The following is a 27,933-nucleotide window of genomic DNA, read 5'->3' as shown; positions in this document are numbered from 1 at the left end:
CACTATTTTACCTACTTAGCTGGCCTCTAATCTTCATGTATCTCATTTTCTGCCTGGAGCTGAGTAGCAATTTCCCTGTTTAAACAAATCATGCATGCATTCTCCTACCTGAGCCTCAGGCATTTCAGTTTTGGACTCCACTGTGTAATCCAAATAAAGGGTGGCTGGTGGCTGGATTCAGAGGGCTGCAAGCTTTCAGCCTCCCCAGAGCAAGGAGGTATTCTGTAAACCAGGAAACATCCAGGAATTCTTGACTCTTACCAGGTACCTGTTTGTAGGTACAACCTGGTACATGTTTCAGCAGCTCAGTGAATATTGTCTGTTATTTAAGAAAAACTTGTCTTACCCTTAATATTCCAAAAAGAAATGAGGGGTGTTTATTTGTATCACAAAAGAGTTTAGTTTGTTTCTTTAAACAACCACCCAGCCCTACTACTTTTCTTTAAATTGTTCTGGTTAATGGGCAGTTTGATTCATGCAACTTTTTCAGAGACACATTGTGTAGAGGAGGTACCTGCATGAAAGGCTCACCAATTTTCCAAAGTCTGTTCGTAGCTTCTCTGCAGAGTATACTGCAGTGTAGTTAAGTCCCTTGGTGTATTGATCCACCTTGGTGGGAATGGAAGGTTCTGTTCTTTGGCTAACGGGGAGTGCCTGAAGACAACTTGTCAGTAGTTTGTGTGCTGCTAGCCCTGGCCATAATGGGGAAAGGTGGATGGCCATACAGGAGATTCACCTGACACAAAGTTGTTGGGCTTTCTTCCTTTTCTTTGGCTGATGATACTCATTTTTTTGTTCATTCATCTGCCAAACATTTATTTACAGCATATCAGTTATGTACCAAGAGTTGTGGTAGACACGAGTTAACTAGAGATGAGCCCCCTTCTCTCCCTCAAAGTGATTAAGGGGGAATAAGAACATAACTGATATTGTGAAGAAAGGCTTTTAGACTAAAGCAACTATTTGTGCATGGGGGTAGGGTCAGATGGTGAAAAACAATTTTCCTAAATAGTTCTGCACTGATATACTTAGAAACTTAGAATACTTAGAATACTTAGAAACTTAGAATACTTAGAAACTTAAAAATTCACACCCTAACCAGTAGGTAATACAAGTAGTACAAATAAAAGAAGGGGGTCAGGGGAAGGAGGGCAAATGGAGGAATACTGGGACAACTATAATAGAATAACAGTAAGTTATTTTCAAAATGAAGGAGGACAAATAAAATTAGTAGGAGAAATAAAAGTAAAATATCAATTAATAAAGTAGGAAAAAGCCAGTAACACTGATATGTAAGTGTGTATTTGTATGTAGCTATCTATATTTTGGTTTGTCCAGAAAGTGTCCAGCCATGCAATATGAAAACTAGAGACATTTATTGAAGAAGGCATAAGATACAAGAAACATTGTACATAGGACAATGATACCTTAGTCCCCCTCAAAGTAGGCACCTTTGGACCTCCCAGTGTCTCTTCTATTCAACACACTTCAAAATCTTTTGTTGGAATTGCCATTAGCTGTCCCATCTTATTTTCCTGAATCTCATCAATGGTCTGAAATCTCTTCTCTTTCAAAGGTGATATTAGTTTTGGGAAAGGCCAGAAGTTGCAGTGCACCAACTCTGGGCTGTAGGGGAGCTGAATCACCTGGGTAATTTGATGTTTCACCAAAAAACTCTGTGTGAGACTCGATGCATGAGCAGACATGTGGTCATGGTGAAGCTGCCAACCACCAGTTGCCCATAGCTGCAGTCTTCTGAATCATTCTAATAGTTTCCATGGAGGAATGTTCAAGTTTAACACAAAATTTGATGGAGATTCATCATTGCTCTATTCACTCATTTTGAATGCAATGGCCACACAGTAACATGCTAACTCAATAACGTCTACTACCCCTGCTGACTAGTACAGTGAGGTCGTCATTGTTCATGCATGCACATTCCAGTCTCATTCATACACACACACACACACACACACACACACACACACACAGTGTATTTTAACATTTCCTATAGATGTACACACATTATATATATATATAAATATATTATATACATACACAGTGATTTGCTTCTTTAAAATGATAGTATAGTAAAGTAGACAACAAAGAAGACAGTTCTCTGGAAGAGACTAACAGTACAACAGAGGACACTGTAGATGATTTCCAAGGAAAAATATAAATTCTAGAATTTGGTTTAAGAAGACTGTGAGGAGCAAGTGGAGCTGGTGAAAGCTCAGAACTGGACTGGACTGTCTGCTATAGTCTCTTTCATCCCACGTTTTTTAGGAAGTTCGGGGTGTAAAAATATGAGGAAAAAAGAGGCATACTTATCAGAATGGAAAAAAGAAAAATATATATTTTTTAATTTTTAAAAGATTTTATTTATTTATCTTTAGAGGGAAAGGGAAGGAGAGAGGGAGAGAAATATCAATGTAATGTTGCCTCTCGTGAGCCCCCTGCTGGGAACTGGCCTACAACCCAGACATTTGCCCTGACTGGGAATCAAACTGCAATCCTTTGGTTCATAGGCCTGCACTCAATCCTCTGAGCTATACCAGCCAGGGCAAGAAAAATATTATTATTGGGAACAATACGGTAGTCTACCTGGAAAATTCAAGGGAAACTGAAAACCCACAAAAACTATTCTGAGTTTAAAAAATACTTACAAAATAAGTATACAATATTGCAAACTCATTGCTTTTCTGTTTGTAAATAGTAATCACTTGGAAAACAAAGTGGAAAAATGTTAAAATCACAATAGCGCAAAAAGGAGGATCCCTCAGATAATATTAAGTGAGAAATGTATAGCACCTATTGAGCAAATTTAAGAATTTATTAGAAGACATAAAATAAGGTTTTAACAAGGAGACATCCTATTCCTGATACAAAGGTTTGTGGAGCCCTGGCTGGTGTGGATCAGTGGATTGAGCCCCAGCCTGCAAACCAAAGGGTCATCAGTTTGATTCCTGGTCAGGGCACATGCCTGGGTTCCCCAGTGTGGGGCACAAGAGGCAACTACACATTGATGTTTCTCTCTCTTTCTTTTTCCTCTCCTTCCCCTTTCTCTAAAAGTAAATAAAATCTTTAAAAAAGAGAAAGACTTCTTTTAAAAGTGTCAGTTATCTTGAATTTAATTTCTAAATTTAAGACAATTTCACTCAGAGTTCCAATATATTTTGGGGTGGAGTAAAATATATTTTCAGTAAAAATTTCACTGGTATTTTTAAAACTTTAATCAAATGATTCCAAAGTTCACTTGGAACAATAAACATGTAGCAATCGCCAAGAAAATGTTGAAAGTAAGGAAAATGGGGGCCAGGAGCTGGGGACTTGCCCTGCCAAGACTAATATATTATAAAGCTGCTATAATTAAAACTTATATTGTTGTATTATAAGAAAAATCAGTGGAACAGAACAGAAGGCACAAAGACAGACTCCAGTGTGTGTGATTATTTAGCATATAATAAAATTGGCATTTGAAATCAGTGGGGAAGGAATGAATTATTCAGTGAAAGATGCTGGAACAACTGATTACCTATTTGGAAAAAATGGCAAATTAGATTCCTATACCACATCAGATTCTAAGAAATCACAGAGGATTAAAGATTTTAAAATGTAAGTGATGCCATATAAAAGTTAAAAAACCCAAGAATAATATATATATGAAATTAGGGTACATGGGGGCTCTTTTGAATTGTAGTTGGATTAAGTTTTCTTTGCCCAGCTTTATCTCTTAGTGGTCTGCAAATTATACATAATCTTTCTGTTCTTAATCTTAACACATATTCAGACTTATAATGTCCTATGTGCATTTTCTTAATATCTGTAATCTCTTGGGGAGTAAGACAAGACTCAGCATATTTCAGTTTTATAGCCCTTTCCCACCCCCATTTTTTATAACTGAGTTTACCCCTTTCCCTCTCCCTGTATCTTTTTGTTCTCCTACCACTATTTTTTACACTTTTATTCACTTTTTGATTTTTTTGCAGGGTCTATATACTCTAATACTTCCTTTGTGGGAAGTAAAATTTCTAAGTGCTTGCATTCTGGAAATGTGTTTATTTTATACTTTTACTTGATGAGCTTTATATGAGGTTTTAGAGTCAAAATGAATTTTTTAAACCTTTTAAGATACTGTTCTATCCTATCCTAGAATTCAAAATTGCTGCGGAGAAAAAATATGTTGAAATTATTTTTCCTCTTGTTGGTAACCTTTCCCTTTCCATCTTCCTGTTCCTGCTAGACATTTTAGAGTGATGTCTGAGCCTTAGTGTTCTTACCATGTACCTCTTTTTCATTCATACCTATTGACACTTCATAGTTTCTTTCAACTTAATGACTCAAGTTCTTCTTAATCCTTAGGGAATTTTCTTCCATTTTATTTGATTACACCCTCTTTACCATTCTCTCTGCTTTTTTCTGAACATCCTTTTAGATAGATATTAGAATTTCTGAATCTTTCCTAATACATGTTTTATATAATTTTCTTTATTTTTTCTTGTACTTTTTAAAAGTATATTTTATTGATTAAGCTATTATAGTTTTCCCTCCTTTATACCCCTCCACCCTGCACCCCCAACCCTCCAGCATTACCCTCACTTAGTTCATGTCCATGGGTAGTACATATAGGTTCTTTGAATATTCTGTTTCCTATACCATTCTGACCTCTCCCCGTCTCTTTTATGCCTACCAATTATGCTTCTTATTCCCTGTACCTCCCCCCCCCATTCTCCCCTCCCCCTCCCCACCGAAAACCCTCCATGTGATCTCCATTTCTCTCATTCTGTTCCTGTTCTAGTTGTTTGCTTAGTTTTTGTTATTCTTTTTTGGGGGGGTTTATTTGTTGATAGTTTTGTTTGTTGTTATTTTACTGTTCATAGCTTTTGATCTTCATCAGTTTCTTAGATAAGTCCCTTTAACATTTCATATAATAATGGCTTGGTGATGATGAATTCCTTTAACTTGACCTTATCTGGGAAGCACTTTATCTGCCCTTCCATTCTAAATGATAACTTTGCTGGATAGAGTAATCTTGGTTATAGGTCCTTGCCTTTCATTATTTTGTTTTTGTTTTTGTTTTTTAGGTTACCATTTATTTTTTTATTATTATTATTTTTAATATATATATTTTATTGATTATATCATTATAGTTGTTCTATTCCCCCCCTTCATTCCCCTCCACCCGGCACACCCCTTCCCCCACCATGCCCCCCCTTAGTTTATGACCATGTGTCTCAAGTTCTTTAGATTCTATATTTCCCCTACTATTCTTGCCCTTCCCCCTATCTATTTTCTACCTACTGTCTATGCTATTTTCTGTACCTTCTCCCCCCTTCTCCTCCTCCTTCCACTCCCCTGTTGCTAACCCTCCATGTGTTCTTCATTTCTATGGTTCCACTCCTAATCTAGCTGTCCTCTTGGTTTGCTTTTGTTTTAGGTGTGGTTGTTCATAACTGTGAGTTTGCTGTCCTTTCACTGTTTATATTTTTCATCTTCTTTTTCTTATATAAGTCCCTGTAGCATTTCATATAATAAGGGCTTGGTGATGATGAACTCCTTGAACTTGACCTTATCAGAAGCACTTTATCTGTCCTTCCATTCTAAATGAAAACTTTGCTGGATAAAGCAATCTTGGCTGTAGGTCTTTGGATTTCATAAGTTGGAATACTTCTTTCCAGCCCCTTCTTGCCTGTAAGGTCTCTTTTGAGAAATCAGCTGACAGTCTGATGGGAACTCCTTTGTAGGTGACTGTCCCCTTATCCCTTGATGCTTCTAGAATTCTCTCCTTCATTTTAATCTTGGCTAATGTAATTATGATGTGCCTTGGTCTGTTCCTTCTTGGGTCCAACTTCTTTGGGACTCTCTGAGCTTCCTGGATTTCCTGGAAGTCTCTTTCCTTTGCCAGACTGGGGAAGTTCTCCTTTATTATTTGTTCAAATAAGTTTTTTACTTGTGACTGTTTCTTTTCCCCTTCTGATACCCCTATAATTCAGATGTTGGAACGTTTAAAGATGTCCTGGAGGTTCTGAAGCCTCTCCTCATTTTTTTAAAATTCTTGTTTCTTCATTCTTTTCTGTTTGGATGTTTCATTCTTCCTTCTGGTCCATTCTATTGATTTGAGTCCCAGTTTCCTTTCCATCACAGTTGGTTTCCTGTGCATTTCCCTTCATTTCAATTAGTTTAGCCTTCATATGTTCCTCTAATTTGTGACTATAATCAACCAATTCTGTGAGCATCCTGATCACCAGTGTTTTGAACTGTGCATCTGAGAGGCTGGCTATTTCAGTTTTATAGCTCTTTCAGTTAGATTATAACTTGGTCACTTAGAGTTATTGGCTCTGGAGCTTTGAGTTCTTCTTGAGTCATCTTTTGGACTGTTCGTGCCTGTTATGTATGAGGAGCGGAGCCCTAGGTGTTCACCAGAGCGGGGCAACTCAGTCACTGGGTTGTGATGCTGTATGTGGGGGCGGGGTCAAAGAGGAGCAATGGCGGTCTTGTCTGCCGCCTCCTGCCGCTGCTGCCGCAGCTGCCACCATCACCAGGGCCCTCATGTGCCATCCCATTGCATGTGAATGTGCGACCGAGGTCAGTCTGCCCCGCACCCCGACCGGGTCCGCGCTGCCTGAGTGCCTGGGTCAGGGGATCTTCCCTGCCCGACCCTGCTCCGCTGCTGGCTCTGCTCCTCTTATCGGTCCTGGTTGAAAGGTTCGTTGTTGTCGGACTTCCGTATAGTTCAATTCTCTGTTCTTTGGCTGTGTCTTTGTTTACTAAACCTTTGTTGTTTTCAAACTTGGTTGTGGGAGAAAGCACAGTGTTTCCACCTATGCCTCCATCTTGGCAGAAGTCCATCTTTCATTATTTTGAATATGTCTAGCCTATTCTTGCTTGTAAGATTTCTTTTTGAGAAATCAGCTGACAGTCTTATGGGAACTCCTTTGTAAGTAACTCTCGCCTCTTCCTGTTTTTAAGATTCTCTTTTTATCTTTAATCTTGGGCAACTTAATGATGATGTGCCTTGGTGTTTTCCTCTTTGGGTCCTACTTCTTTGGGACTCTGAGCTTCCTGGACTTTCTGGAAGTCTGTATCCTTCACCAGATTGGGGAAGTTTTCCTTCATTATTTTTCAAGTAGGTTTTCAATTTGTTGCTGTTGTTCTTCTCCTTCTGGCACCCCTATAATTTGGACATTGGAACATTTCAAGTTGTCCCAGAGGTTCCTAAGACCTAAGACTCTTCATTTTTTTGAATTCTGGTTTCTTCATTCTGTTTCAGTTGGATGATTATTTCTTCCTTTTATTCCAAACCATTGCCTTGAGTCCTGGTTTCCTTCCTGTCACTGCTGGTTCCCTGAATATTTCACTTTGGGTATCCTTCATTTGTTCTTTCATTTTGTGACTAAGCTCAATTACTTCTGTGAGCATCCTGATTACCAGGGCTTTGAACTCTCCATCACATAGGTTGGCTATCTCCTCATCGCTTGGCTCTCTTTCTGGAGTTTTGCTCTGTTCTTTCATTTGGGCCCCATTTCTTTGTCTCAGCACACCTGTTAAGTGGTAAGGGGGTGGAGCCTTAGATGTTCACCAGGGCAGGGCAACCCTTCTTGCTGCACTGCTGTGCTGTCTGTGGGGGAGGGGCCAGAGAGGGAACAATGCAGCTCTCCTGCTTGACTCTAGCCCCACTTTCCAATGAAGCCTCATGCGAGACTGGGGGTTTCTCCCACCACGGCAGCCCCCAATGTAGTCCACAGTCAGCTCTGAGTCTGTTTCTTGTTCAGCCAGCTCTCCCTGCGTGGTCCACTGCCTCTCTGTGGTTTGTCTTTGTTAGCCCGTCTTACTGGTCTGGTTGGTCTGGTTGGTCTGGTTGGTCTGGTTGACTATTTCTTTAATTCCTTGGTTGTTGGAGTTCCATTCAGTTTTATTTTCTGGCACTTCTGGTTGTTTATTGATTTTAGATTGGCTGTTGTCCTCCTTTTGGTTGTGTGAGGAAGTGAAGAGTTTCTATCTATGAGTTCATCTTGGCCAGAACTCCATTTTTTCTTGTACTTCTTGCAGAATTTTGGAAAAATCCCTCAATTTAGGTCTCCAGTTTGGTAAGTTCCTTTTTTTAAACAAGTGTATTTATTGAAAGGATCTGAAAATAGTAATAAGGCTTTCAACAATATCCTTTTACCCCCATCTCAGTCCCCCTTCCCCAGCCCTCCCCACCTCCCTCTCGTTTCTACCCCCACCCTTGTTTTTGTCCACGTGTCTTTTATACTTGTTCCCGCACAACCTTCTCCTTTCTTCTGAAATTCCCTCCCTTCTTCCCTCTGGTCACTGTCAGTACCCCAATGTTCATAGGAGCACGATTTATAATAGCCAAGTGCTGGAAGCACCTAGGTGCCTATCAGTAAATGAATGGATTAAAAAACTGTGGTGCATGGATGGAACTGGAAAGCATTATGCTGAGTGAATAAGCTAAGCAGTAAAAGACAAATACCATATGATCTCACCTTTAACAGGAACCTAAACAACAAAACAAACAAAAAAGCAAATATAACCAAAAACACTGAAATAGAGAACAGGCTGACAGTGACCAGAGGGGAGAGGGGAGGGAATTTCAGGGGAAAAGGGGAAAGGTTTACAGAAACAAGTATAAAGGATACATGGACAAAAACTAGGGGGGGTGGAAATGAGAGGGAGGTGGGGAGAGGTGGGGGGTTGGCTGGGATGGGAGTAAAAGAAAACTGTACTTGAACAACAATTAAAATAAAATAAAAATAAATAAAAATAAAAAACAAAAAAACCCCTATGGTGCATTTACATAATGGAATTCTATACAGCAGAAAGAAAGAAGGAGCTCCTACCCTTTGCAACAGCATGAATGGAACTGGAGAGCATTATGCTAAGTGAAATAAGCCAGGCAGTGAGGGACAAATACCATATGATCTCACCTTTAACAGGAAGCTAAACAACAAAATAAACAAACAAGCAAAATGTAACCAGAGACACTGAAATTGCTAAGTTCCTCTTTGGATGGGTTCATTATGTTATCAGCTTCACTATTGAGTTTCCAGTTGTGGCAATCATGATTTTCATTCCCTGATCTGTTTTTTTTTTTGTATTGTTTCAAAGTAAGCTTATTGAAATTAGGCTTATTTTCCTGATTATGACACATATACTCATTGTATAGATTTCAGACTGTAAAAAAATGAAAGTTTGAAAGTAATAATCTGCAATTCTACTGCCTAGAGCTAATATTCACTGGCCTTTGTCGACCACTGCTTATATATTCCTCGGCATTCACAGAGGGATACACACACACACACACACACACAGACACACACACCATACTATTTGTTACTAACATCTCTATACAAAGCATATATTACCTATGAAATACAGGTGTTACAGGATAAAAGGGATAAAGTTAAAGAGAAAAGAAATTAGTCCCTTTGGAACAATTCCTGGTTCCTAGCTATGAAAGTTTTTAAATTTTTAGATTATGGAAAATTTCAAACACATAGAAGAATACACAGATTAATACCAGGAGTTTTATGCATCTGCTATCCAGGTTCCATAATGATCATTCATGACTTATGTTTTTCTATCTGTAATCTTCCCCTTTCTGTCCCCTCTTTGTAAATTATATTATTCATAAAGATTTCAGGCACATCTTCAAAGATAAGGATTCTTTAATAAAAATAACCATGATGCCATTATCATACCCCAAATTATAATTCTCTAATATCAATAATAATAATCCTTTCGTATCATCAGAATGAGTTATAACTATTTTCCTGACATTGTCTCACAGTTTTTTGAGCCAGTTGTTGATTTTGATTAGGATCCAAAGTCCACGTAATTGCATTTAATTTGTTTCTTAAATCTTTTTGACTATGTAAGTTTCTCCTCTTACCCTACTTTTTTCTTGCAGTTTTTTGACTTTTATAGATCTTCTTTTTTATTTTCTACTCTAAATAATTTTTATCTTTCAATTACAATTGACATACAATATTATATTAGATTCAGGTGTACAACCTAGTGATTATACATTTATATTACTTACTAAGCAATCATCCTGATAAATCTTGTACCCATCTGACACCATACATAGTTATTAGAGTATTATTGACTGTATTCCCTATGCTGTACTTTACATCCCCATGACTATTCTGTAGCTATCAATTTGTACTTCTTCATCTCCTCTTTTTCACCCATCCCCCCAATCCTCCTCCCATCTGGCAATTGTCAAAATGTTCTCTGCATCTGTGAGTCTGTTTCTGTACTATTTGTTTGTGTATTTATTGTTTAGATTCAATTGTTGATAGATATGTATTTGTTGCCATTTTATTATTCATGTTTTTTATCTTTTTTCCTTCTTCTTAAAGAAGACCCTTTAACATTTCAATCAATACTGGTTTGATGGTGGTGAACTTCTTTAGCTTTTCCTGTTGGGGAAGCTCTTTATATGTCCTTCAATTCTACATTATAGCTTTGCTGGGTAGAGTAATCTTTGTTTTAGGTGCTTGCTTTTCTTCTCTTTTATTTTTTTATTATTTAATCCTTACCTGAGGATATGTTCATTGATTTTAGAGAGAGAGGAAAGGAGGGAGGACCGAGGAAGAGAGAAGGAGAGGGGGAGAGAGGAGGGGAAGAGAGCAGGGGGAAAGAAAGAAAAGGGAGTGGGGAGAGAGAGACATTGATGTGAGAGAGAAACATCGATTGATTGTCTCTTGTGTGTGCTCTGACCAGGGATCAAACTTGCAACCTAGGAATGTATCCTGACTTGCAGTTGAACCTGCAAGCTGTTAGATATATATATGGGATGATGCTGCAACCAACCGAGCCACCACCCAGGGCTGTAGGCCCTTGCATTTCATCACCTTGAATATTTTGCCAGCCAGCCCCTTCTGACCTTCCAAGTTTCTGTTGAGAAATAGCTGCTTTTAAGAGTCTCTCTTTTTCTTTAACCTTTGGCATTTTAATTATGATGTGTCTTGGTGTGGCCCTCTTTGGGTTCATCTTGTTGGGGACTCTTTGCACTTCCTAGACCTGTATGTTTATTTCCTTCAGTGGGTTAGGGAAGTTTTCCATCAATATTTTTTTTCACATAGGTTTTCAGTTCCTTGCTCTCTCTCTCCTCTCCTTCTGGCACCCTCATGATGTGAATGTTGGTATATTTGAAGTTGTCCCAGAGACTCCTTATACTATCTTCATTTTTTTTGGATTTTTTTTTTTTTTTTGCTGTCCTGATTGGTTGTTTTCTGCTTCCTTATCTTCCAAATCTCTTATTTGATTTTCTGCTTCATCTCTTCCACTGTTGATTCCCTGTAACTTATTCTTCATTTCAGTTATTGTATTCTTCGTTTCTGAGTAGTTCTTTTTTATGTTTTCTACTTCAGTTTTTAAGTTTCCTATATCTTTGTTGAAGTTCTTACTAAGTTCATCTACTCTTCAAAGTTCATTGAGCATCCCTACCACTAGTATTTTGAACTCTGCATCTAGTAGATTGCTTATCTCTCTTTTGTTTAGTTCTTTTCTGGGGTTTCATCCTGTTCTTTCATTTGGGACATGTTTCTTTGTCTCCTCATTTTGGCAGCTTTCCTGTGTTTGTTTCTATGTATTGGATAGAGCTGCTATGTCCCCTGAGCTTGGTAAAATGACTCAATCTAGTAGATGTCCTGTAGGGTTCAGTAGCACAGCCTTCCTGTTCACCTGAGCTGGTCATTCCAGGTGTGCCTCCATTGTGTGGGCTGTGTACATTCTCCTGTTATAGTTGAGCCTTGATTGCTGTGGGCATGTCAGTGGGAGAGGTTTACTGGTCAATTGACTGCAAGGACTGGCTGTGACCACCGTGGGGGATCAACTGTGCAGGATCCACTCCATGGAGCAGGACTTACTTTAGCAGGACTCTGGTGTCTGCTGAGTCTATCCCTTGAATGTGTTGCTTGCAAGGGGGTTGGGTGGTGCTTTAGTATAGTCTGAAGCTGTCTACTAGATGTGCTTGCTCTGGCACCTCCTGAGAGGTGCAGTACAAGGTCGCCTGCTACCCCTGCTCTTCCTTCCCAGGGCCACCTGGCAAGAGGTACAAAGCAACCTGCAGGTGGTTGCTACTTGTGCTGGGCTTGGAGGTGGCCAAAAGAAGCCAAATTGTGAACCAAAGTCATCTTCTGCTAGTGTCAGGTCTGGGGCCACTTAGCGAGAAGTACAGGGCACACTGGGGCCAGATGCTGCTTGTTTGAGAAATTTTAGGCAAGTCTAAAGCATGAACCAAGAGAGGCCACTGTGTGGAAAAGCTGAAATCAGAAAAGTCAGCATTCATGCTGCCTGTCATTACAAGAACCAATAAGTAGAGACAAGGATTGCATCTTTATGGATGCTCTATTCAGATGCCAGTGATCTGAGAAGATGGTGAGTTATGTACCCTAAAAACCATCTTAACATCCCATCTCAAGCTGACCTTTTTTCTATACAGAAAAAAAGGATAGGCAAGGGGTTTGGGGAAAAGGTTGTAACTCTTTTTTTAAGACTTTATTTATTTATTTATCTTTAGAGGGGAAGGAGAGGGAGAGAAACATCAATGTATGGTTGCCTTTCATGCGTCCCCTGCTAGGAGTTGGCCTGCAGGGAACCAACCTGCAACCCAGGCATGTGCCCTGACTGGGAATCGAACTGCGATCCTCTGGTTTCGCAGGCCCGCGCTCAATCCACTGAGCTACACCAGCCAGGGCATAAAAGGTTGTAACTCTTAGTTGGGTAAGAGTTACAGTCCAGGGGTGATGTTGTTAGTATTTCTTTATCTGCTGATCAACAATTCTTTATCTGGGTCTTGAATGTTTCTTCCCTGGAAGCCAATGACTCGGATGCCATCTTGATTGCTTGCAGACTCCCTGGGGCACGAAAGTTGAGTTGCTTGTCCATCTCCTGGAGTCACGTAGGTTATACATTGGAAAAACAGTTTTCCACATGTACCAATCACTTAAGCCTATCAACTATAACTAAGGCTAAAATGTTTAACTCTTGAGTTTCTCTGTAAAAGCCACTGGAAACACCTTGGTTGGGCCCACCAGTTGGGTGGGGCAGGGTCTCAGGGAATCACCAGGGCTGGGTGAACAGTGATAGCCAGGTTGCTGGAGTCTCGGAAATGGTGCCCACGTGTGAAGTTTGTGGGGGGAGATCCCATTGAAGGATTGTTGGCCTCTGCCAGCTCTTCTGTCTGGAAGAAGCTGCCCCTGCAGCTTTTGCCCTGGTGCCAGATAATTCAGTTCCTCCCTGTCTGTCCCTGGTGCCTGTTGAGCTGCTGCCCTAGCACTGGAGCTCAGAACCAGTGAATTTGAGTAAGTCTGTGTGTGGGCTCTTTAAGAGGAATGCCAGGGACTGCAGAAGCCTCAGTCTCACTCAGCCACAATCCCTGCTGGTCTTTATAGCCAGAAGTTATGTGGACTTCTCCTTGCACTGGAACCCTGGGCTGGGGGGCCTGGTGTTGGGCTGGGGCCACTTGCTCCTCAGGGGGACCTCTGCAGCAGCCAAGATATCCCTCTTGATTTTTATCCACCACAGGTGGATATAGGACTAGCCCATGTGGAATCTCTACCCTTCCTACTAGTCTTAATGTGATTTGTTTGTTTGTTTGTTTATTTATTTATTGTGTATTTCTCACCTGGGGATATGTTTCTGTTGATTTTAGAGGGAGGGAAAGGAAGGGATGAAGAGGACAGAGAGAGAGAGAGAGAGAGAAACATTGATCTGTTGACTTTTGTATGTACCTTGACCAGGGATTGAACTCACAACCTAGGTATGTGCCCTGGCTGGGAATTGAACCTGCAGCCTTTTAATGTATGGGATGATGCTCCAACCAGCTGAGTCACACCTTCTTCATATCCTTAATTGTAGGGCTTCTGTACAGCTAGATTTTAGGCAGTGCTGAGCATGATGATTGTTCTGTAGTTTAGTTGTAATTTTGATGTGGTTGTGAGATGAAGTGAGTGCTGCATTTACCTACACTACCATCTTACTGGAAGCCACAATATTTTTGTTTTATTTTTTTGTTGTTTTCTTTTTTGAGCAATTTTAGGTTTGCAGAAAATTTGATTAGAAAGTATAGAGTTCTAATATTACTCCCTTAACCCCATTCCCATGCTAGTCAATATTGAGGCTTATTATTAACTAAAAGCCATTGTTTATGTCAAGGATTCAGATTTTGTGTTGTACATTTTGTGAGTATATTCCCCCAAAGTTTCTCCTATCCTCTTGTAGTTTATTTGTTGAAGAAACTATTTGTTTATCTTGTAGTTTTCCACTTTCTTGTGCATTTTTTTTCCTCATCGCCTCACTGTTGTACCATTTAATACGTGCCTCTGTTATTTACATTTTCTGTAAATTGGAAGTTGGGTCAAGGTGCTTGACTTGGTCCAGGTTTGATTATTTTGGCAAGAGTACTACATAGGTGGTAGAGTCCTTCACAGTGCTGCCACCAGTAGGCAGATAGTATCTTTTTGTGATGTCCACAGCCATTGAGGATTGCTGCCCAGACCCATTGCATTATATCACTAGGGGTCTCTTTAAGCGTTCCTGTACTGTTTTCTTTTACTGTGGCCTTTAGAAAAATGCTGTTTAGGTGTACAGCATAGTGGTTAGACAGCCACATACTTTACAAAGTGTTTCTCCCAGAATTCCAGTACCTATCTGGCACCACATATAGTTATTATAATATTGTTCACTATACTTCCTATGCTGTACTTTTCATCACCATGACTGTTTTGTAACTACCAATTTGTACTTCTTAATTTTTTCACCATTTTCACTTAGCCCCACCCAGTCTCCCTGCTATCTGGCAATCATCAGTACACCTGAAACAAATACAAAATAATATTGAATGTAAACGCTTATTGAAAAATAAAATGAAAAGAAAAGAAAGATGCTATTCCTGCTGTGTGGCACCTGTTCTCCAGGAACCCATGCTGTAGAGTTTGTTTAAGGTGATTTGGACAACAAAACAATAAAAGAAGATTTGAACCAAAAAAAGAAGGGTTTTTTTGGTATACATTCTCTGACTGTCCCTTTACCCAACTGAAATAATCCCCAAATTGTATAGCCATATGTAGATACATTTAACTGAAACAAATTCAAATACAGTATAAGTATGAGTATATTGGTTTCAAACTACTAATGTAACAGTGTAAAAATTGCAGCTTATTCTTCCACTTACTGGACATTGCTCTTGTGTAAGGTGGGGGCATGGGTCTGTCTTTCCTGCTCATTCTGTTTCTACATGCCCTTAATTTTAGCTACATCTTTCAAACTGTGATTCTAGTGTTTGAATAAACATATTTCTTATGCATTGTGAACCTAAACACAAACCAACTACTTCACCTGGTGCCCAGTCTAAGAAACAGCATTCTGTTTCAAAATGGGGCAACTTAAATGATCTTCAAGGGAGTATAATTTTGAGTATATGTGATCTTTTGAACCCTAGTTACTTCAGAAACTTAAATAGTTGGCAGGATATAACACTGTGTACCCATGAGTTTGACTTCAATTAAGGACACATGTAGAAGCTGAAGACATTGTTTATTTTGGTACAAAGCCTTTACTTGTTGGGAAGTCCAGGTTCTAACCATATCTTTCTCCCCTTTTCTCTCTTCCTCTCTTACACTTTCCTTCTTCCCTTCCTCCTACCTTTATTTTGTCTTTTGCAGTCTGCTGTTTTGTTGTGCACAAACGTTGCCATGAATTTGTCACTTTTTCCTGCCCAGGCGCTGACAAGGGTCCAGCCTCTGATGTAAGTAATGGACACTGGTCACCTCTCTCTGTCCACAATCAATGCATCCTTTTGGGTAAATGTGAGTGAGGACCTTGAGATGAAGAAGTTGGGGTGGTCTCATTTCAAGGTATATGGTAGTCCTTGTAGTCTCTGAGACATTTTTCATTTTAATGGAAAAAACAAAAAAACAAAACATTTAGTGGGGGTTACTGTGATTATATGGGAAACCAGCTGGTTCCCCTACTATGATTTTGCTAAATGTCTTAAAAATTTTTTTGTTAAAGTTATTGGGGTGACATTGGTTAATAAGCTTATATAAGTTTCATAAATGTCTTCTCATCTTGACAGCTGAGACATGGAGGGTGATGATCAGGGGCTAAATTGTTATCACTACTGTGAAAAGGTTGTTAGAATAGCAACTCTTTAGAATGCACTATAAAGTGCATACCATGCATGTACTTTGTAGCTCTTTGTTAGGGAATTCTTTTTTCTTTTTAATGACTTTTATTTATTTATTTTGAGAGAGAAGGGAAGGGAGGGAAAAAGAGAAGGAGAGAAACATCAATGTGTGGTTGCCTCTTACGTGCCCCCTACTGGGGACCTGGTCTGCAACCCAGGCATGTGCCCTGACTGGGAATTGAACTGGTGACCCTTTGGTTTGCAGGCCTGCACTCAATCCAGTGAGCCACACCAGCCAGGGCTGTAGCAAATTCTTGATACAAGGGCCCAAGAATTAGGAGGAAATTAGTTTGTTCTGCTACTCTACATCTCCAGTATGAGATGGGATTATCCCACTGTGGGTGGGACAAGGGATGCTTCTAGGTAAAACAGACAAGTAATTTTCATTTCAGTCATTACGAATTTATTTTAACATGGATTGGAAAAATGTGCCTAGTAGTGGTTTTACATTTATAGTAAGGATATAAAATTTCTTACCTAAGTAAAGGTATTTAGAGATTTAAGGTAAACCAAAAATATATATATTTAAGGAAACTTATGCAAATGGTGATATGGATACTATAAGGTTGTGGCAAAAGTCTTGGGATGACTTTGTTTGAAGTTTGGGGAACATTGTCTGATCATCTACACAACAGCCAGTGCTGGCCCTCAGTCTCTTCTTTCTGGCAGAGTCTCTCTTTCAGCTAGAAGCTGAAAATGCCTGGTAACTTGCTTTCCCACTCTCCTTAAAGCCCATGAGTGAGCATGTGATCCAGTTCTGCTCAGTGGGATGTGAGCAGAAGCCTGGGTACGGCTTCTAGGAAAGGCTTTCCTTTCTGATAGTACATCTCTTTCTTTGTCCTGCTTGTGCTTCTAACAGCCCTTTTGGGCCAGTGAGGGGGACATGCTGAGTGTGGCAGAGTGGAGGAGTTGACAGACCCCAAGTCACTGTTGACACTGATAATCTGCTTAGCCTACTTTGATTTCTGTTGTGCCAAAAGGTGTGAGATGAGGAGCAGGGTAAGAGGGCTTAGGCAGGTGTCGCTATGTGGAGTATTCTTTTCCATGCAGCTGAAATTTTCCTAAGAGGACTTTCCACCATGTACCCTCTTCCACTGTCCAGTAATGAGTCATGTTCAGGGACCCTATGTGCAGCTGTCACCCTAGTTCATATTTTATTCCTGTTTGGGTTCATTTTCCTGGAATGTTCTACATGGATTTTGTCCAGTATTATTGACCCCGTTCTTTTCCACTTAGACTTGACAGCTGCCCTCAGAGTGGTGACTACCTTGTGTCACTGAATTAGTTTGACTCTTGCTGACCTTTTACAAATGGTCATTTGCCATGTTCCTGCAAGTCAGGGGTGTATCTGCTGCCACAGCAACACGGACATACTAGAGCTCATGCCACAGTTACTGTGCTTGGAAACTGGTACTTGGGGTTAAGCACTCCAAGCAACACAGAACCAGCAGAGTCCTTACTGGCCTATCTGTAGAGGTGAAGACAGGACTGTTTATCATGTCCCCCCAGGTCACACTCCCCTGGCCCTTTTAGTGCAATTCCTCCTCTCATCCCTAGGAAAATAGGTGGGGGAGTTTGGGGGACAGCCTGGCTCTGCATGTCCTTGCAGACAGAGGCTGGATCCTCAGGAGCAGCCAAGAGGATGGCGTTTCCCACAGCCTGTCCATACAGGGTGGGCAAAAGTAGGTTTACTGTTGTGAGTACGTGAAACAGTTTACTCTTGTATCATTATTTATTAATTATTGTATGATTTTCCATATGAGCAGTTATAAACCTACTTTGCCTCACCCTGTATTCGTTGACTTTTTCTGGTGCCTAAGCGAAAAATTCAGCTTTAACTGGCCCCTGCAACGGAAAAGCATCAGATCTCTGACTCAGGGTGCAGAAGTGAGGTCCTCAGGAATTTTTCTTCGTGTCTCGGCTCAGTCTTGGTTTCAGTTTCAGGAAGAGGTTTCTGCCATGGAGCATGATGGCCACAGCACCATTAGTCTTAAGTAGTATCACAGCTGCAGCTCCAGTGTGAAGAGCTAATGTCTCATTGGACCCTGGGTCACATGTAGCCCAAAGGATAGTTATGCGATTGACCAGACCTGGCCCTGTATCTGCTCCTGCAAAGGAAGACCCGTCCGTGTACCTGCCCCATAATTTGAGAGTGAAGGAGAAGTGGTCCCTAAGAAGGAAACTAGGGAAAAATTAAATGACAAACCTTGGAGCCGGCATTCTCAGGCTCAAATATATGTGACCTTTGGCAAATTACTTGAATCTCTTTGTGCCTTAGATTCCTCAGCTGAAAATGTATAAAATAACAGCCCCTCCTTCATAACATTGTTATGAGTATCCAATGTATAAATATCTATAAAAGTACCCAGGACAGTGTCTGGTATCTAGCAGGAGCTGTTTAGGTGAAGATGATGATAATGACAATGAATAACAATAACTATATAGTGAACAGGCAGTAAGGACAGATGTCTGCACAATAAGTCTAAAGAATGAGCAGGTTCTCTGCCTGCCACCTGGCTGGCCTTCCCCGCAGTTGTAGGCCCTGTAAATGGTAGGAGACCCCTTTTTGTATGAATGGAGCTGTGCAGCCATCCTCTGCCTTGGGCACCCCCTGCAGCCAGCATGCATGGGATTTGGCAGCCTACCTGGGCTGATCCTGTCTCTGGACACAGTTCCAGAAGATTTGTTGGCACCAAGGATGATGAATTAGTCCAGGCAACTGAATTAGTTTCTCTCTTCATCTGCCTATGGTCAGAAGCATGATTAAAGATCTGTCCACACCTGCTCACCAACCTGGCCAGGCTCTTTTTTGGCTACCTCTGAGCCTCATGCAGGTTTGGAGCATGCCCTCGTCCTGTGTGGCTTTGGAGGAGCTGTGGGCAGGCTCATAAAGCAGTAAAGCAGCCTCCATCTGTGAAAATGAATGTGCTCAGCTCTGTCCTCTACCCTCTGCTAGTCCATGCCCAGTCTGAATTGCGAAATGTGCTGGATATTAGAACTCTGTCTTCTATAGGTTGTTAGTCCAATCCAGGAACTTTATGAACTGGGCACTCTCCCCATGAACCCAACTACTGACCCAATTATTCAGTGCCAATGGGAATAGATATATATGGGCACCCACCATGGGATGACCTCCAATGGCAGAATTTCTGGCTGATACTTCTGGTTACCTGCAGGTATCCTTCTGGTTCTTGGTGGTGCCCCTGGTTGGGAACTCTCAATTCTGCTGTATTGGACCATTTCAAGCATTATATATAGCCATTATAGTTACCCATCACTTACAGTGCTGAACACATATACAGCCTACCGAGAGCTTCTCAGAACAAGAAAGAGAGAAACTGTCTCTGAGAGCAGGGACTAGGGTGAATCAAATGAGGTACTTACCCTGGGCACAAAATTTAAAGAGTACTCGCATGTGTCTGTGGATATCTGTGGCTGGATGATCTAGGATGGCCCTACTCATGTGACTGGAAGTGGGCATGTGGTTGGCCTGGGAGCCTTGCTTCTTCATGTGGCCTTCACCAGCCAGCTGGCTAGCTCTGGTTTGTTCACATAGTGGTTTCAGTGTTCCAAGAAGAGTGAGAAAGCTTGTCCCAATGCATTTGTGCTTTTTCAGCCTGTGTATCGTGTTTGATGATGTCCCACTGGACAAAGTAGTCTCTTGGCCAAACTCAGGGGGTAGAGAAACAGACTTTGCTCTTCATGGAAGGGGAAAAATCTCCAGTAAGTCTGCTGCAGATCTTGTTGACTTAAAAGGCCACTGACAGCAGGGTCTCTGGAGACCATAACGCTGGACTTCATAAAGGACCTACAGGTCTCAATATCATTCAGAAGGCCATAGATGGCCTCATCAAGAGAGCACACCTCATTTATCTCCTGCCTCAGGTCCCTGGCTGACCTAGCCTCTTCCAGCTACAAATGGGAAATTAGGCCATTTATTAGTCATGCTCAAAGACAATGGTGAGTTGAAGAGTGTGGACTACTCTGGAGTCAGACTCAGGTCCAGGGCTGACTCTGCCAGTTCACTAGGGGGACTTGGGCACACCACTTTCCTCTCTGTGGCTCAGTTTCCTTATCTATAAATTGGACTCTTAGTGCCAACCACATAAGTTTGTTGTAATAATTTTCTAATTCTTAAATTGAAAAAGGGTTAACAAGAAGATAAAAGAGTCAACAGAAAAGGGATTAAAAATCCATTGCATGAAAGTGCTTAGCACAGTGCCTGTCACATAGTAAACCCTTGATACAAGTAGCTAAGTGCATTTCAGTTGCTTCACATATCTCCCTAAGAATGAATGGGCTGATAATTCCTTACTTACTCTACCTAGAATGCTTGTACAAGGTAATCACTTACCCCAAACCTCAAATTCTGTAGAGCAATGCTAAGACAAGAACCTGGACTTTGAGACCAGAGACTCTGCCATCAGATTCCAGCATTGCCATTTACTGCTCCAGTAATCTTGGGAAAATAATTAGTTTTGTGACACTGAGTTCATATATTGAAAGTGGGAGAAATAATACCTAAATCATACTTTCTTTGGTGAGTATTCCATGAGAGACTGATTGAGCTACATTGAAAATAGTGGCTGGCACAAAGAAGTCACTCAATAAATGGTTATTAATTATTATTAATACCTGGAGGAGTCTCTACTAGCTTCCAGCAGGGCTAGGGGTTACCCTCTGACCTGCCAAAGAATAATAGCTAATAACAGCATTTATTGCCCTGGCTGAGTTGTGGGTTTGATAGACAGTCAAGGCACATGCCTAGGTTGCAGGTTCAGTCCTTAGTCAGGACGTACAGCAGGCAACCAATTGATGTTTCTCTCTCACATTGGTGTCTTTTTCTTCTCTCTAAAAATCAATAAACATAGTCTCAGGTGAGGATTAAAATGTAAGGTGTATATATATGTGTATATATATATATATATATGAGGGTATATATGTATATATATGAGGATATATATACATAAGGAATTATATATATGAGGATATATATGTGTGTGTGTGTATATATATATATATATATACATACATAGAGAGAGAAATATTTGTGGAGTGGGGTCTCTGTACAAGACAGTACAAAAGGATTCTTTAGCAGGGCATCTGAAAATACTTTCTTCAAAATCTTGTGGTCTTAGAAATAATTTCTTATCATTTACAATTGAAGCACTGAGTAAAATCCACTGTTAATGAACACCCTGTGCCCTCCTGATTCCATCACTGAGTCAGGTCAGTTGGCAGTAATAGGCACTCATGCTGAGTGTGCCCTTTGCATTTCTCAATCAAGTTGTACTTAATGAAGAGTACTTAAAAATGGTAAATTATATGTTAAATGTTGAAGATTTGATAAAGGGGAAAACAAAAGGAAATTTAGGAAGAATATGTTACATTTATATATTAAAAAGAATATGTAGATAAGCCCTGGCTGGTGTAGCTCAGTGGATTGAGCGCGGGCCTGTGAACCATGTGATCTTGGTTCGATTCCCAGTCAGGGCACATGCCTGGGTTGCAGGCCAGTTCCCAGCAGGGGACACACGAGAGGCAACCATACATTGATATTTCTCTCCTTCTCTCCTTCCCTTCCCCTCTAAAGATAAAGAAATAAAATCTTAAAAAAAGAATATGTAGATAAATGCTAATGTGTTTGAAAATCTGGTAGAAATCGATGATTTACTAGGAAATGTTAAATTGCCAATTTTCTCTAAAGAAGAAGTTGAAAATCAGAATAGAGGAATAACCGAGGGAAATGAGAACATTGCCCAAGAAATATTTCTTCTCCCAAAGCCCCAGTCGAATAAGCTTCATGGGGAAATTTTTTGAGCTTTAGAGGAATGAAGGATTTTTGTTTGTTTTAAACAGTATTGGATTATAGAGAAAAAGTAAAGCTTGACGACTTTTTAAATTGAAAGTGAGAGAAATATGAGTCAGATTAGCAAAAGAAAAAGAGATTGGCTCATGGAAAGGACATGGGGGTTGAATATGAGCTTCAGGGATAAAGGCCTCAGACACTGGAACCGAGGCTCTAAGACTAGCAAGGTGCTTTCTCACCATGTCGTATCAGCTGGCGTTGCTGTGTAACAAACCACCCCAACATTTACTAGCTTAAAGGAGCAATCATTTATTACTTCTCATGGTTCTGTGTGCTGTTTGAATGATTCTTCTGACCTGGGCCTGTTGGGCTGATCTCTGCTGGGCTCCACCATGTGTCTTGGTCAGCTAGTGAGTTGGCTGGTGCTGAGATCTGGTACCAAGTTAGTGGAGGAGGGAGGGTGTCCTCATAGCACCAAGCAATTCTTGGACAGCATTGGGCAGTCCTGTAATTCAGTTCAATTTTGATGCTGTCTACCTTGCAGATAACATCAGATCCCATAGGTTAAGGGATCAGTCTCTCCACCCTGTCAGATGCCCATTGAAAGCCCAGATTGTTACCTGTGCTTTTGATTGTCCAGCTATAAATTAAAGGTCCCAGCCACCCCCTCCAACTCAAAATATCAATTCCAAGTCCAGTGTGTCATCTGAACTTCTGACAGACTGGCTATAAATCAGAGGTTCCCATGACCTTATCCTTGGGTTTAATTAATTTTCTAGAGCAGCCCACAGAACTCAGAAAACCCATTCATTCGTGAGGTTACCAGTTCATTAGGAAAGAACACAACTTGGCACAGCCAGATGGGAGAGATGTCTAAGGCAAGGTCTATGGGAAGGGGCACAGAGCTCCATGTTCTCTCCAGGCACCATTGTCTCCACACCTCCACCAACCCAACTTCTGGGTGTTCACCAACCCAGAAGTTCTCCAAACCCTTTCCTCTTGGGTTTTTTATGGTGTTTTTTTTTATCACATCAGCACAGTTCAAATGATTGTCTATTGGTGATTGAGCTCAATCTTTAGGCCCTTTCCCTTCCACAGAAGGCAGGGCAGGGACTGAAACTTCCAACCCTGTAATTGCATGGTTGGTTCCTCTGACAACCAGCCCCGTCCAAGTATATTTTCTAAAAGTCTCCTCATTCACATAACCAAAGATACCAAAGATACCATAAAGGCCAAAGATACCTTGATCACTGTCCCCACAGGAGATCCAAGGGTTTGAGGAGCTCTGTGCCAGAAATGGGATGAAGACCAGACATCTGTTTCTCACTATTAACCACAGTGTCAGTCTCCTAGAATAGCCTTCCCTACGTGATTGACATGTGGCAGGCTGCGGCACTTCAGTTCTCCTTATCGTTTCTTTTTCTCCAGGAGGCTAACTGAAGCTCATCAATGTATTGGTCTCAGGGTTCCATGTACAGCAAGGGAGTGAAATCCCCAAAGTCCAGGTGTCTTTTAAGCCTTTATTTGTGTGTCACTGGTCATGGCCAAGACCAGACTACGGTGGAGAAATAGACTCCACCCCTGAATGGGAGGAGCTGCAAAGTCATATTGCAGAGGTATAGGAAATGTAGTAGAAGCCAAAGAACCTATATGTACTACCAATGGACATGAACATGTACTAAAGGGGGGGCGATGTGAATGGGAGGGGGTGTGCAGGGCAGAGGGGAATAAAGGGGGGAAATGGGACATCTGTAATAGCATAATCAATAAAATACATTTTTTAAAAAAGAAGAGGGATGGAAAACTTTGAAGAGCTGATCAAATCAATAGCTACCACAGTTTATTATAAGTTAATTGACCACAGAAATCAGCATAACCTAATAAAGTTAGCATAAAAAAGTAAACTATGGTAAACTATGTACATACTTCAGCGATTTTCATCTTTTTCCATCTCATTGCATACATAAATAAATTACTAAAATTCTGTGCCACACCAAAAACCATACTATGTTTTTCACTGCTGTGACAAAAATACAGGTATAATTTTGATTCATTCACACCAGATGGCTATTGTGTTGGCTGTTGTCACTTTTTTTGTCATTTAAAAAAATTGACACTTTAAGGGAAAAGAAAGAAGTCAGTGCCCCTTGTCTAAATAGTCAGGTAGTGCATGTTTTAAAGATTCTTGCAGCACACCAGTTGAAAATCGCTGATCTAGATGAACAATTCCTAAATAAAATATTTAACACCATTATTTAACTATTGGCATAGTCATTTGGTTTAAATAGACTTTATTTTTTAAATTGAAGGAAACAACTCAAAGATAAAAGTAACAAATACAGTTTTGTTCAAGGCAACAAAATGTAGGAATGAAGACAAAAATAAGCCAGCTAGGAACTATGAAATCTGGAAAGTATGAATTAAGATGGTAGAAGTGATAGGTGAGTATCTGTTGCCCAACAAATGTAAATGAGTTGCAAAGACTACCAGATTGGATAAACAATGTATAGTTCTAGGCAAAGTTTAAGAGAAACTTAGAACATAGGTTAAAAATAAAAGGGACAAAGATGTGTGTTTTGATATACCACAAAACACACATCAACATAAAACATGGTCTGTTAATAATATGAAAAGAAATGGGACTCAAACCAAAAGTATACAAAGGAGGAAGGGGAAGAAAAACGCACTCTAGAATATTACTAGTGACTGTGCAAATTAGTATAATCTTTTTGAAGACAAAATTACCGGTGTGTATCAAAAGCCTTCATGACCTTTTTAACCAAAGAGTTACTAAACCTAATCCTTTTTTGACCTAAGAATTACAATTTAGGAATATTTGCTGAGGAATTATTTAAGTGTATGTGCATTTATTTAGCTAAAGTGGTATTCATTGCATCAGTATTCGTACTAGTAAAAATTTGGAAACAACCTGAATGCTGCCAGTCAGGGCTTACGTAAGTAAAATGTGTCCATCTGATGGGATGCTCTGCAGTGATTAAAATGTCACAATGTCTGGGGTGGTAGAAATGTCTAGATCTTGAGATGTCTCAGTGTCTTGAGAGGGTGTCTATACAGGTGCACACATTTTTCAAAACCCATGAAACTGCTGTCCCACAGTGGTGGCTCTTCTGCTAATTAGTGTTGTTTGGTTGCATGCACCAGAAGCCACCTTTGCTTAAGTTAAATTAGGAAGGAATTTATTGGAAAGGGTATGATGAACTCCAGAGAACTGGAGGATAAACTAAATCACCTCACCAGCTGTACCTGATTTGGGTCCTTATGTTGCTTTGGTCCAAAATTCAAATTCCAGACGGAGAGAGATGATTTGGCCCACCTCGGGCCCTAACCAATCCTTGGTTGGGTTTTTATGGTGTTTCCTCCTAGACTAAACACTGTGTGTGTGTGAGTGGGGGGGTGTTGGATCTTTGAAGGGGAATTGGGGGACTCCTGTCGAAAAGGAAGCAGAGAGGCTGAACAGATCAAAACAGCACATGTTCACTGCAATTTCTAAATGCTACTTTTCAGAATGTAGACAGGTTGAATGCTTAAGGATTATTTGGGTAGTCTGCTAAAAACAAACCTCATGTGAAGAGATACAGACCGGGGCCTGGGAATCTGTATTTTAAAGTCCTTCAGGTAATTCTGATGAGTAGCTGAGTTTGGAAACCAGCATAAGGCAAAACTTTACAGTGGCTCTTAAACCAGAATGGTTGGGTTTGAATTCCAGGTTTGCCACTAACTAGCTGAATAATCTTGGGCTAGTTACCTACTCTTTCCACCTCGGTTTCCTCATCTGACAAAGTAGGATAAAATAGCACCCTCCTCAGTGGGGTCAGGTGAGGATTAAATGAATTAATCCACTGTGAAGGCTTTGCACTTCACCTGGCACATAGTATGTGCTGGCTCATTATTGCTGCCAATGGTCCTTTCAAATCTTAGAGTTTGAGTTTCCAAAATCCAGCCTTTCTTTGGCACAGCATGCATCCATCTTATGTGCCACAGAATGGAAAAACAGTCACCCCCCTATAGGCTGGTTGGGAGAAAAGTCTAATAAAATGGTGGTAAGTTGATAAAATGTGATTCTTTGACTGTGAAGTGAATTCCATGTGATCTATGCTCATTTACCATGTGCCAGCAATGGCTTGTGCACTGTGGACCAGCATGCACAGACCAGCACGGGTTGCTTTTCGCCAGCCCTTTGTTTCTGTCACAAAGCTACAGAGCTTTACGCTGTGGTGGAGGAAGCAAATCCATGAGGTGCAGCATCTGGAGGGCAGAAACCAACAGTTTCTACTGAGCAGAAGGAAAAGAGCTGCTGGGTCTTGAAAGAGGTGGAGATATCCTGTCTTATGAATTATTTTGGCTTCTCCTCACTGTGGGTGGAAGCAGCCTCAGAGCCCGGAAAAGCACAATTTCCCGGAAGACCTTAGCCTGTGGTTCCTGCAGATGTGGAAGAAGAGAGACTCAAAAGGCAGATGATGCTGAAGAGGCAGGCTGGAAGGATGTGAAAGGCACTGGTCCTGGAGTCACAAGCCCTCACTCTGTCTTCCTTCTGCCCTTGACTCTTTCATTCCCTCTATTTCTACTGGTTTGGGATTCTAAAATTTTCAAGTTTTCTTTTTTTTAAACAATAACATCTCAGAACCAGCATTTATATATATAATTCTGTTTTAAGCACTTTACTTGTAATAATTTTATTCTTCATTATACTCTATGAGGTAAGTACGATTGTTACCACCCCCAATTTATAAATAAGGAAACTGCGGTACTCAGAGACTAAGGGGCTTGCCCAAGATCACATGACCAGTGAGTGATAGAGCCAGGATTCAACCTAAGCAGCCTGGTCATCCAGTGCATGTTCTTACTTCACACCCCGAGCTGTCTCATAACCTCAGACCTGTCCACCTGTGCAAACCTAACTGAACTACACAACTGTTTCCCCTGAGAACTGCCTCTCCAGATACACACCCCTGGAAGCCCCATTGGGTTGACGCGTGTAGACATCTGTCCCAAGCTTGGATGATCGGACTCCATCTTATAGGAATTTAGAATTGAGATTTAAAGGTCCTGGTTCCGGTCACATAGGTTTTGAAACACATTTTTATACATGAAAAGTGCCTATCTTGATGAATTCTCATACAGGGAGCATTTCTCTTTAATCAGAACCCAGAAGCCCTTCTGTGCTCCCTTCTAGTTCCTACACCTCTAACCCTGTCCTTCAAGATCAGCAGTAGTTTCCCTGCTTTTCCCCCCATTGAACTATTTGTTTTTATTTTATTTTGGAAAGGACATGTAGCTTGAGATCTACCCCCTCAACAGGTGTTGAAGTGCACAGCGCAGTGTGGCTGGCCACAGGCACGTGACTGCAGGCACAGCGCTGCCCAGCAGAGTCTAGGGTTGAACTTGTCTTGCTCAGTGGGAGCTTTATGCCCATTGAGTAGTAACTCCCTTTCTCTCTCTCTCCCCAACTCCTGGCACCCACAATTCCACTCTTTGATTCTGTGAGTTTGACTATTTTAGATAAGTTGTGTAAGTGGAATCACAGTCTTTCTGACTGGCTTATTTCACGTGGTACAGTGTCCTCCAAGTCCATTCATGTTGGCCCATGTTGCAGAATTTCCTTCTTTTGAAAACTTGAATGATATTCTGTTGTACGTATATGCCCCATTTTATTTATCCATTTTTCTGCCAGTGGACATTTAGGTGGTTCCCATGTATCGTGAGTAATGCTGCTGTGGTGAACCCAGGAATACCGAAATCTGTGTCCACCTGATTTCAGCTCTTTTGGATAAATACCCAGAAGTGAGATTGCTGGATTACATGGTAGTTCCATTTTTTACTTTTTGAGAAACCTCCAAATGGGCTAGGGTCTTGAATAGACATTTCCTTAGAGAATAAATGAATTTGGCAAAACAGCGGGATA

At 40.7% G+C, this 27,933-nt stretch overlaps 1 protein-coding gene across 2 annotated transcripts in view; it reads left to right on the top strand.

The window, feature by feature from the left end:
- Positions 1–27,933, top strand: part of PRKCB (protein kinase C beta) — a 347,363-nt gene that overhangs the window by 148,663 nt on the left and 170,767 nt on the right. For both annotated transcript variants that reach the window (XM_037070671.1, XM_037070670.1), the window contains exon 3: positions 15,678–15,760. In XM_037070671.1, coding sequence (XP_036926566.1) covers positions 15,678–15,760 — 83 coding nt within the window. The remainder of the gene's footprint in view (positions 1–15,677; positions 15,761–27,933) is intronic.

This window comes from Sturnira hondurensis, unplaced genomic scaffold (assembly GCF_014824575.4).
Source record: "Sturnira hondurensis isolate 20B ecotype Veracruz unplaced genomic scaffold, ASM1482457v3 Scaffold0018877, whole genome shotgun sequence".
NCBI lineage: Eukaryota > Metazoa > Chordata > Mammalia > Chiroptera > Phyllostomidae > Sturnira > Sturnira hondurensis.
Note: the sequence above shows the minus strand (reverse complement) of the source record. Positions and strands in the feature narration are given on the sequence as shown.